Raw genomic sequence first — 12,381 nt, 5'->3', positions numbered from 1 at the left:
AATCCTAGGAAACAGTTTGAATGCGAGCATATATAATTGATAATTACAAGTGTGTGTCACAGTTTGTGGTTCTGCAGCTGGAGGCTGATGAAAAGCTGATCAAAACCGTGACTCCCACTGTGTTGAAATTGTTTGCTTCACCCAGCTAAAGAATAGCGATCAAGCTTAGCTTAAACATTCTCTGAGAACAGTTTCAAATGTTTATCTAGTTGGTGTATAAAAATCATGTGGTATTCTCTTACTTGAGAGCTTCTGTCCAGTTGTAAATTACCATGATGATGTCTAAATTAAGCAACAAAAAAAGAAAAAGACACATCGCTTTAAGGAGGGGATGCTCACCAGGACGCCTGGACATCTGATTGATTTTGATTTGATTTGATTTTATTGATTAGCATTCAAATTCAAATCTCAGTGAAAACAGTGAGAAAAAACAAAACAAAAAACAGTGAAAACAGAACAAAAATCTACCATAAAGAAAGAAAGCATGAGACAAGGCTAATCAAAAGGTATTGGCTGAAGCATTTGCTTATTACGCCAACCCTTTTCACAAAATATCTTTTTGTATGCAGCTCCTGTACACAGGGCTTGAAGAAAATAATAAAACAAAGCAAAAACCAAACAAAACAAACAAACAAACAAACAAACAAACAAACAAAACAAAGAAAAAAAAAACTTTCCACCTTAGATAAGTAACTACATCAAAGTAAAGAATCAAGAGGTTGTTGTTTTTTTTCTCCTTTTTGTTCTTTTCATTCTTGATATATATATTTTTCTAATACTCTATTTTTAAACATGTTTTTAAACAAGGAAAATGAACTACACCTTTTTAAATCACTGTCATAACTATTCCACAGGTTAACTCCTCTAACAGAAACACATCTCTGCTTTATGTTTGTCCTCATCTTGTTTTTCTTAAAGAAATCTGTTCCCCTTAAGTCATATTGACTCTCTCTGACTTTGAACAGCTTCTGAGTACTGGGGCAAAGCAAGTTATTTTGTGCTTTATACATTATCTGTGCCATTTTATATTCAACTAAATCATAAAATTTCAGGGTATTCAGATTAATAAACAAAATGTTAGTTGGTTCTATATAGTTTGATTGGTTTATAATTCTTATAGCTCTTTTTTGTAACTTGAAAATATGAAGAGTGTTCGTTTTATATGCATTACCCCATATCTCCAGACAGTAAGTCATATATGGAAGAAACAGAGTACAATAAAGTGTGTATAATGATTTTTTGTTCAGGACATGCTTTGTTTTATAGAGAATAGCAATGGTTTTTGACATTTTTGTTTTCACGTGGTTTATATGAGACTTCCAACTCAGCTTATCATCAATTATCACTCCAAGAAATTTATTTTCGTACACTCTTTCAATTTCAATTCCATTAACCCTTATTTTAGATACATTTTTCACTTGTCTAGTGCCAAAAATAATCAATTTTGTTTTCTTTATATTTAATGATAACTTATTTACATCAAACCAGTTTTTTAATATATTTAACTCCTTTTCCGCTGTAGTCAGAAGCTGTTCTAAGTTTTTACCTGAGCAGTACAGAGTCGTATCATCAGCAAACGATACACATTTTAACAGTTTGGAAACACTACATATGTCATTTATATATAATATAAATAATTTAGGGCCCAGCACAGAGCCCTGAGGAACACCACAAGTTACCTTCAACTGCTTAGATTTTACATTATTGAATTCGACATATTGATATCTTTCATCCAGGTAACTTTTCATCCACTTGTATGCTATCCCTCTTATGCCATATCTCTCTAGTTTATTCATTAATATAGAATGATCAATTGTATCAAACGCCTTTTTTAAGTCTATAAAAACACCAACAGTATATTCCTTATTATCTATTGCATTAGATATCCCTTCAACAAGTTCCATCACTGCCATTGAAGTGGACCTTTTCACTCTAAAGCCATATTGGTTATCACTTAGGAGATTATGCTTCTCAATATATTTATCAAGTCTATTAACAAATAACTTTTCTAAAATTTTTGAGAACTGTGGGAGTAGTGATATTGGCCTATAATTGGTAAACTGACATCTCTCTCCGTTTTTATGGATTGGAATAACTTTTGCTATTTTCATTTGTGAGGGAAACACACCAGTTTGAAAGGACAGATTACAAATGTATGCGAAAGGTTGCACTATATATTCTATAATACTTTTAACTAATATCATGTCAATACCAAAACAGTCAGTGGACTTTTTATTTTTAAATGTCTTCACAATGTTAATTATTTCTCTATGAGTTACAGCACCAATAAACATGGAGGACACATTCTGAGTAATATGTTTATTTAGGTCGTTATTATTTCTTGACTCTGGAATTTCTTTTGCTAAATTAAAGCCAACATTTACAAAGAAATCATTAAATTCATTTGCAATGTCTTTAGTTTTATCAAGCACAATATCTTTATCTTTTTTTAAATAATCTGGATAATTCTTATTTTTTGAGCCCTTTTTGATTAGACTGTTTAATATCCTCCATGTTTCTTGTGTGTTACTTCTACTTTGCTCCAATAATTTGTGGTAATATTCTTTCTTACTTGTTCTTATAATATTTACTAATCTATTTTTATATAACTTGTACTTTATTTCAGCATCTTTTGTCCTCTGTTTTATGAATCTCTTATATAGATTATTTTTCTTTTTACATGCATCTTCTATCCCCTTTGTGATCCATGGCTTATTTGATCTGTGATGCTTTCTAGTGATTTTCCACTTCACTTCACTTTGTAGTGACATCTGTCACTACAAAGTGAAGTGGACATGAAATACTTCTAAAAGTTTAATTACAAGCTACATCAGGAGAACTCCAGATCTGCTGTGCCAACATTTCAATATTTCTCTCAGATATTAATGTTTACAGCCAGCGTGCCCTCAACTACAGGTTCAGCTTTTTTTTTACTTTTCCCACTTTCTGGTTCCTCAGACCACCTAAAGTCATCCCCCAGGAATCAAATTTGTTAATCTAATGGTGGGTTGAATCACCTAGACAGCAGTTTCCAAGGAATCCATTTTTATAAAAGACAAAAAAAAAGACAGAAGGAAAAAAACCATGGGGCCATTGTCTGCAAACATGCATGAATTTGCTATCGTAAAATGAACTTTTTCATAAAACGAACTCTCTTTTTCCTGCCTTTTTATGAAGTGTACCACATAAAGATGACATTTGTTAAAGGCTATACACTCACGCAGAGAGAACTCTCATTCATTGCTAACATTTCCTTTAACTCCAACAGGCAGGTCCGCAAAAACATAATTTAAAAGATATTTCATTTCTGAAAATGGATGCATATTCTATTGAAACGGGATATTAGGCTTGTACATAATGTGATCTTTGGCTGGGTTTTGTTCCAAAATAACCTGGGGAGGACACCTTTGTCATCATGGCTGCAATAGTAAACGTGCACTATGGATCACTTACGGTAAAAAATTCTTTACATTTCAAAGACTACACTGACAGTCAGCACAGAAGCAAATTACTGAGTCCGTGTCTAAAGCACATCTTATCCAGAAATAACTCTAGGTGTTGTTGATTACATTGTTTTTTTTACTAGCAGACCTGAATGTAAACACATTTTCACTGTACAAGAAATGATGCAGTCAATAATGAACGCCTTCAATATTGCACAGTTGCTATCCTCCTCGATCAGTTTCTGAATGCTAATTAGCACTTGCATTATCTTTTAATATTTAGTGCCTCCATAGTGTAGTGGTTTACACATTCGCCTAACATTCGTCTAACAAGCAAAAGATTCTCCCATGTTTCCTATGGGAGGAAACATAAATCCCTTCGGATGTGAAAATCTGTCAAATCAAAAACATGTGGAGCTACCTGCTGCGGTGACCCCTTGTGAATAAGGGAGCAGCTGGAAGCAGCTCTGTTGTCTTTTTAAATTTTGTGGTTATTCAAGTCCTTCTAAGTACTTCAAGTTTGGACCTGTAATGTTAAAATATTCAAATTAATGCATGATTCTCCAACAAAAAATGAATGCAATGATAAAGCAGGTAAACATTTACTCAGTACATTTGTCTCACACTGTAAAAATACCTTTACTACCCAAACCACTTATGAAAAAGTAGTCCAAGCTACATAATTGTTGATGTTATTCTTTTTGTAATTTAAATTATTCTGCTCCTAGTCCTAACTGTAGCTTTCAGCTAAATTTCCTGAGACCAATAATGGGGTCAGATCAAACACACTGTAGTTAAGCAATAACATCAATGCATCTGGCTCTCTGGCGGGAGTAAAATGAGGAAAACTCTATGCCCTGTAGCTCAAAACCTTTATTTCTTAGCATTTCCTCAAACTGTGAAAAGAATGAACTCTTTCAGATGTGGATTAATGATGCTTTTGTGATAATATTAGGCTGCTGTTGTTGTCCTGAGCTCCAATAAGGCAGATTCTGCCCACTGAAGGTTAAGCAAAACATTAGGAAGAATGAAGATTAACATAATGGTGAAGAAGTATGATAATAGGGAAATCCAGCTCACTGATTACTAAATTTGTGCTGAATAACTAATGGTTTTAAATTAGACCTCATATGCAAGAACCGAAGGTCAGTTAATTAAAGCTGCACCCACCTTACCTGAAATAAGCAGAAACTAGACTTCAGTACACAAAGTATGCATGTGGTAGGTTTCTGTTACTTACACGTTCACAGCATTTTACACACTGCTTCACTTCACTCACAGCAAAGCAGACACATCAAATCATATATTTGAACGATCCACTGAAAGGTTTGAGCTATCAATTGTACATAGCCTGTAGCATTTCAGCGTTTGTTTCAGCGTTTTACCTTATCTCTCAATATTGTAATTGAAATCATTATTTGAAAAGGTGATTTTCTCTTCCTGGTGCCCCCGAGGTGTGTTCAGCATTAATTAAAGTGGATGTCTCAGGTGTCCGTCATCGAACTGAGCTCGACTATTCCTACCGCAACACCTTATAGCGAGGCACGAGTTGCTGCATAACACGTCTGCACAGCAGCTACACTTTTTTTCACCCCTTCTCTTTTATTTTTAGACGATCACATTTTCATTATGTACATTGAATTACTGTATGCAAAAAAAGGTTATTTTTCTATGGCAACCGTGTGTGACTTTTGCCATATACAGATACTGTTGCTGCCACCCAACACTTTGCAGCACTGAAGGCAGATGTTACCTTTTAGTTTGAGCAGAAGGTTTTAGACAATGTTCTGTGCATGAGTAATGTCCTGACTGTCTTTGCTCCCTTTTTAAAGCTATTATGAGGACTGGAGTAATAAGGACAGTTGTGAAAGTAAACCAGACGTCAACATGGAAAAGACTAATTTCAGAGATGCCCTATACAGTGCTCTCTTCTTCTTCTGCTGAATTCTATTTAATTAAAAACACAGACTAATCCAGCAACATAGAAAGCTGTCACCTCTTTCCTTTGTGTGCTTCTCACACTGCCGGCTCACAAGTTCCCATCATAAAGGCAGGAGCTCAGGGAGCATACGCAGTTTGTATTCAGTCAGTGTGACAGGCAGCAAAGCAGCAATCTTGTCTGTCGAAAGACAATGATTCCACTCAGCTGCCATGTTGTGCACACAAATGTGCTATACGACATCAGTCCCGAAATCTGTCACCTTGCAGTGAAATTTAAAGTCTGCGAACAAGTCTAAAAGATCCTCCGCGGATATTGTTTTTTTAATGCACAATTTATTTTTGCTCTCTTTCACACAAAGTTGGCTTGTACTTACCACAGTTTTTCTTTTTCTGAGACATCTACAAGTTTTTTTTTTTACACTTCAGCCTCCTACCGTGGCTTCAACAATGCGTAAAGAAAACAAGACTTGCAGCTCAGGGTTTAATGATTAGTTGGCTACTGGTTTATCCACAGAAAATGACTTTCTCCCTGTGACACAACTGCTTGTTTCATTTATATGAGCTAAAATCAAATGACCCCTGGGTTTGGGAGATTTTTTTGAGATCAAGCAAGTAATTTCAGAATGTCACCTTAGACTAAGATATTGTCATGGCCTCTTTTCACTATTTTCTGATTAAAACATTTTTGAATAATATGACAAAGTAATCAGTAAACGTAATAAATCTGCTAAAGTGGTGATGCTGAGGATGACTTTTTAGCATCATCTATCACAGAGACGTTACAAGCAAAACAAAGGCAGGAACTGCTTATCCACATCTGAACTATGCAGATAGGTCAGGCATTATGATCACTGCATTATTACTGTGAACTCGACAAAGGCAGAACAAGCACAGAAACACACATGTGTAAACTTGTGGAAGTGTCACTCACACACACACTCGTACCTAGAGAAAAAAGAGACCAGTTTTTTCCATTTTTAAAAAAGGTGTTCTGTATTGAAACAGTTGGACTTTGCTTGAGGTTTTCATTACAGTCGAAAGTTGAGGTTTTTAGCCAGTGTTCTCTGTGATTGAAATTCTCAGTCAGCCATCAATCTGCATTATAGACTGGTTTCCCCTTGTCTGGTGGGGGCTAACTGAAACAGATTGAGACAGCTCTTGCTCACTGCATCACTAATGGCTGGCAATGAAAGACGTCTCTGTGCAGTTGACCCGTATGTGGAACAGGATCACGTCGCAGCTCAGAGCGATGGGGAGAACGCAGCTCAATATAGGGAGTCTCTTCGGCATCACTCACCAGTCAACAGCATCCTCATCCTATTGACTAAATGTTGCCCAGAAATAGAATCTAATCACAGAGTTTGGACAGGCTCTAGTTCTCCTAATGGTCCACCATTAGCTGACTGGAACAAAGCCCAAAGTATAGAGAAATATAACAATATATTTTTGCTGTATGCACTGCATGGCAATAATGGGATCGTTATTATTGCCGTGACACCTGCGCACTCTTCTGTACTTATACTCAACAGCAGAGATCAGAGATGTAGCAAGACTGATTACTCACTCACCTCTGCTTTGAATTCTTCTCATTATTTTCTGTTATTCAAGCCTCCATTAACCCCAAGAAAGGGCCACAGAAAACAGCAGGTAAAATTTGGGGAATATGCATTTTCTCCATTCGGGTGTATTGAATGGATAATACAGGAGCAAAGCCTAAGTGAAACTATTTCCAGCCCATTTTGCAGGCAGGCCACAGCCGGGACTTTACCTGCATGACATAATTGACAGTGAACACAGGCAATCTTGTTAATTGATTACTCAGACCTGCTAATGGAAAATGCAAAGCCTCATTGTATCTTCCATAAAGCTCCTGTCAGTAACATTTCCTCACAAAGACTGCCAGTGGCAGACCCACTAATGTTTCCAGACTTCCCCCCCAGGGACCCCATACATCACCTTTCAGGCTGTTTTGATTCTGTGCATAATTACCAAGATATAAGATGATTATTAAATCAAATGTTTTATAATGACATACTATCTGTCACACTGTTGATCAGGAATAAACTTAAGTTACACCCAACCCCTATGCTTGTTTTTATTATTTTGTTGTTCCTTCCTTCTTCTTCTTCTTTTTTTTTGTTTTAATCCAGGTTGAGATGATGATGCGGGGTATCGGCCCCGCTCCCCTCTTGTGCAGGATTCAGCCTCCAGCTCCTCCTCTGATGCATCGTTTGCATCAGTACTTGGGAGCACTTGTCCGCGCGCTGCTGCACCTCCTCACAGTACATTCAACCACTTTACCAGGTGATGACAGACACTCGCTCAAGACTAAAAAAATGATATGTTTTTAAGTAGGAATCAACGTAGAATGGAGACGCGCCTCGGTCACTGCCTTTTTATCATTTTCTCTGAGTGGATTTGGATCTTTACCCTAACTTCCATCCTGGGCGGAACAAAAGCGGAGGTAAGGTGCATTCCGTCTTGCCAGCTGCCGCTCATTTCCGCAGCATTTCCCCGGGAACTCTCGGCGCTGGATTTGACAAATTTTGGAGAGGCAACAGCTGAAGAGTTTCTTAGATTTACCGAGGGGTCGGTCACCCCCCGAAACGAAAGGCACTACGATGCAGAACTGACCGCGAGCGAAGAAAGTTCGTCCAAAGTACAGCCACGGTTTGGGGGAAATATCTCAAGTTCTCTGCATAAAGGCGCCCCAAGCAGTAACCAGAAACTTTCCCAATCTGAAGTGTCTTCAAGCGTGTCCTCCCCCTTTCTCAGCAATGTAACCGAGAATAACACAGACGACGGGGGAAATAAAATTGGTGATGTGACGGAAAACGAGGACAGGAATGTGACCAGTTGGAGACGTAGTGCGAGGAGCACAGAGACTTGGTCCGGATTCAGACCCGAGGGCGGGGAGGATGCCTCGGTTTCGGACCAGGAGGAGTTTCACCTCACAAGTTCGACATTTGCGCTCACCGAGGACACGGCTCATAACCAGGCGATGGTGCACTGGTCCGGACAAAACAGTAGCGTAAGTAGTTAATGTGCTCCAGATTTACGCACGGACCTCTTTTTGACGCAGTGTGGTCATCATTCATCCACAGGTCTTACGTGGCAGTAAGACTCATTCAGATGCGTCTGAAAAACGCGATGAAAGATTAAAACTGAGAGCTTGCAGACTTTAAAGGAATCAGTCTCTGCCTTTCAACCTCTCCCTTGCTCTCCCTCTCTCTTTTTCTGTCTGTCTCGCGCACGCGCACATACACGGGCACGCACACCCTATTTATGCTGTTGTTTATTGATCGGCTGACTTGGCAGATATGGTAAAGAAAAAGAAAATAATGTTAAGGGGATTATGCCCCATTTGCTCTTTTGTGCGTGTTTCTCCCATTTAGTCACTCACAGAAGCTCATTTTGCTTTTCCCCGTTTTGGTCAGTCACTCATTTGTAAGTTCTCTGCATACATATTATTTGCAAGCTTAAATCAATTAAACTATAATTCTCCTACCACCCATTATATAAGAATGGCTCAGATAAAGTATAGGACGAAAGTTATAATAGCGTAATAATTAAGAATCAATATAATTACAATCATGCAAAGAACCTAAACCTGGAGTCCTTTAGACTAAAAGACAAATTAAGGATAAATGAAGCATGAAATAACATCATAATACAATGACATGCTAAAATAAGGACTTGGAGACAAATGGATTTACAGGTTGAAAGATAACAGAATGCTCAGTGGGGGTTATTCCCTGATATCCAGAGGGACATACTTTCTACAGTTTGGACAGATCCAATTTTCTTGGGTCTGATTGTGGTTCTGAACTTCAAACAACCTACATGGAGGATGTGAGTAAATGTAAAGACACTTAAAACAACAGGGAGCCTTGAGGATGGAAGCTGGTGAAACACTGTCGTGCTTTATAGACAAACAAGTTATTTAATATCTGTAAAATATATATGGAGCTATACCGAGTTCAGCTAAAACCAGAATCACTCAGTGTTCTCTTCTTCTTGTTCTGGTCAATATCACAAGAACCCGGATTTGAATGATTTATAATTGACAAATCAAATTCTCAGCAAGACCACTGAAATACACAGTAGGCTTGTCTAGTCTACTGAGAATTAAGCACAAACTGGGTTTTTGATATGGCAATATTACTCAGCTGAGAGAATTCCAATTTTATGGTGTAATATAATGCTATGATCAAAGTCCAACACACTCTCACTAATGTCTTTTGCTTAGGCTTGAACTGTGGAAGCAGAGAGCTAAGATTTTTGGACAGTACATCTCTTGTGGCCCTGAGGCAAAGCAGAAGTATTTTTACCTTGCTTGTCTTTCATGAGTCTCACAAAGTTATTACTCATCAGACTTATTGTATCATTTGGCTGCACGGGTGTGCATAATTCTGTGTCATCAGCATAGCTGTGGAAAGTTCCTATTTGAATACATTACCTCAGTATTGCTCTGCTTTGACTTTAGGGCAGTTACACCTATTGGCTTTTTTGCTCATAGTTCTGATAAGGATCCTCTCTCCTCTGCACATAAACACTAGTTAGGATGCCAGAGCCAACTGGTGGTTAGCCGAGTTTAGCAGTAAGCCTGGAAACGGGGGAAACTGTTTCCCCAGCTTATCCAAAAAGTAACTGGTATGATACATCTTGTCTACAACAACAGCAGAATATTTTTGCTTTATGGGGTGACTAGAGTGATTTCTGAACAGTTTCCCCCCAGTTTTTTCATTATGCTAAGCTATAAGCCTCACAGCACACAGTTTTCTACCTCTTGCCAGGAAAGTAAATAAGCTTATCATCCATAATGCAGTATAGTTACAGTATAAGATGGGGAGTATCTTGGGGTACCAAAGATCCAAAAGTCACACAGTAATAAAAAGTGATTAAAGTGCTTTTTTGTGTATTTTTGTCTGCTTTTAATTAATAGTATTAGTTATACTCCAAAACCTATTATTGTATTAAGTCATTTTCAGCAGGATTTGGCACTATCGTCTTCACAGTTGCATGGCGAACTTTCTGCTTCAACAAATTTCCCCCTTATGCAGAATCTCATCTCGCCTACTCACAGTCTAATGTGTTTGTGTGTGTGTGTGTGTTACTTGCCACACCCTCTCCCCTTCTTTCTCTCTTTCTCCATGTGTGTAAGTGGAGGCCAGGTGGTCAGTAAGAAAACGTGTACATTTTCCAGCTGGTCTACTTTTTAAAATAAATCTATTTAAAGCAGTAATCTATTTCAAAATGAAGCCTTGTCCTAATTAAACATCTTTGCTTAATCTATTAACACTTACAGTTTAGTCATAAGGGCTTTAATCAGATTCCCTGGAAACAAGAAGACATTTAGTATCACACATCACAGGCCTAAGCAACCTTGTCTTACAGGCTGAATAACACATTTTGTATTATTGACTGTCATACAAAGAAAGAAGAACCGTTTAGGGACCCGTGTAACTCAGTTTGTATGGGAACCTGCTTTGAGAATTTACACAGTTATCACATTATATTTGTCGTCCATGACATTATATTTTTAGTAGTGCTCAAAAATGTAGATATTTGTTTGTTGTGCTTGCTTGAAAACTCTGACATATAATAACTGATGAAGCATTACATCTAAAGAAATTCAGTCAGTTTGTACGGTTTGTTACACACATTGTCCGAGCTTGATGTCGACATGCCTTGATATCTAGTTTTTCTGTCCAGCTCAGGCAGATGCTTTGGTACTTATTTGCTGAAGCCTAGTTGATGGATGGTGCCATTCATTTATCATTTGTCCAATTATCACGGTTCACAAACGAAGCTGCAACATCATTTCAGCTTTTCAATCAACACAAAAAAACAGACAAAATCAAAAGTAGTGCTCAGTCCACGCTGCTAATTCATGTGGTTGTTGTCTGTCACATTTAGCATTTCAATACCAAGGCTGCCTTCATTAGAGTTGAACAATTTAACTGTAGCGGTTAATTAGCAAGCTTCAAGGACTCTATTAAGAAGAAACTGCAATAAATTGAGATATATTTGAATGTTTGCTTCACGGTGAATTGTAGTGTAGCATTAAATAACTTTCAATGGTTTACCTGCATTAGATTAGTTCAATAAACTCTTCAGCACTGGGTTTTTGAGTGGAGCCAAGGGCACAACGTGTTTTGCAGGAGGAATTATAACAGCTTAAATATCCACAGGTGAATAGTGTTTGATAAACCATATTTGCGTTAGACTTTGTCGCTCTTTATTTGAACAAACGAGGTGTGTGTATCTCCAACAGGCTGCTTCTTATAGTCTGCTTGCATCTTTTTCAGTGCACTGGGTCTCTTCCAACACGTCCTCCGGATAAACGATTGTGATCAATCTGTTGTTTCAGCCGTCATAGCACAAGTCATCACCATTCCTGGCTTGAGACAGGGACGCTGGAGTAAGACTGTTATCTAATTTTCAGAATTTGCTTTAAAATAGAGCCTTTTAAAACATTAAACACATATTTCAAAGTTTCATTTTGTAGGTTATAAGGGTGCCTAAAGGTAGCGACTCTCTCATTTAACAGCTGTTTTCCAGGGGAGGACTGTCTCTTCTCCTCTGTTCAGTAAAATAGAAAAAGCCTCTTAGCTGAGAGCTTAGACTGAATTTTGGAATCTACAATATGGATGGAAAAATTGTGGGTAAGGCTTACAGCAAATATTTCAGGTCACTGGCTTATAGAACATGTATAAATTGGACAAAACGTATACATCCAGAGAGCACAGGTAAACCAGCGATATATAAGGTAAATCAATGAAAACTTGCAGTTTTAGTCACACTATATAAAATACTTATTTTAAAAACATGCTTGCTGTAATTTATAATGGATCTTTTCATGGCAGCCATGTGGAAAATCAGACTGGAATTTTGGTGAGCAGTGTTGCTAAAAGTGCAAGACAGGTGACCAGAAGTTAATCAGGTAAATAATCGGGCATCGTGAGTCCCCATCAACTAAACATTTAACTTCAAA

The 12,381-nt window shown here is 37.7% G+C and overlaps 1 protein-coding gene across 5 annotated transcripts in view; it reads left to right on the top strand.

Annotated features, from left to right (window-relative positions):
• Window positions 1-12,381, top strand: part of LOC309720420 (VPS10 domain-containing receptor SorCS1-like) — a 79,919-nt gene that overhangs the window by 19,030 nt on the left and 48,508 nt on the right. For 2 of the 5 annotated variants that reach the window (XR_014280479.1, XM_082557341.1), the window contains exon 1: window positions 6,404-8,415. The exons of 1 other annotated variant lie outside the window; for it this stretch is intronic. Coding sequence is in view for 3 of the 4 variants with exons in the window: in XM_082557341.1 (XP_082413467.1) it covers window positions 7,726-8,415 (690 nt within the window). In the remaining variant the exon portion in view is untranslated. Of the gene's footprint in view, window positions 1-6,403; window positions 8,416-12,381 lie in introns of those variants that run through there. 2 more of the 5 variants (XM_082557340.1, XM_082557339.1) reach the window with 1 other exon arrangement.

The sequence above is a fragment of the Aulonocara stuartgranti genome (assembly GCF_965226115.1).
Source record: "Aulonocara stuartgranti genome assembly, chromosome: 13".
Classification (NCBI taxonomy): domain Eukaryota; kingdom Metazoa; phylum Chordata; class Actinopteri; order Cichliformes; family Cichlidae; genus Aulonocara; species Aulonocara stuartgranti.
This window is presented reverse-complemented; position numbering and strand designations above follow the sequence as displayed.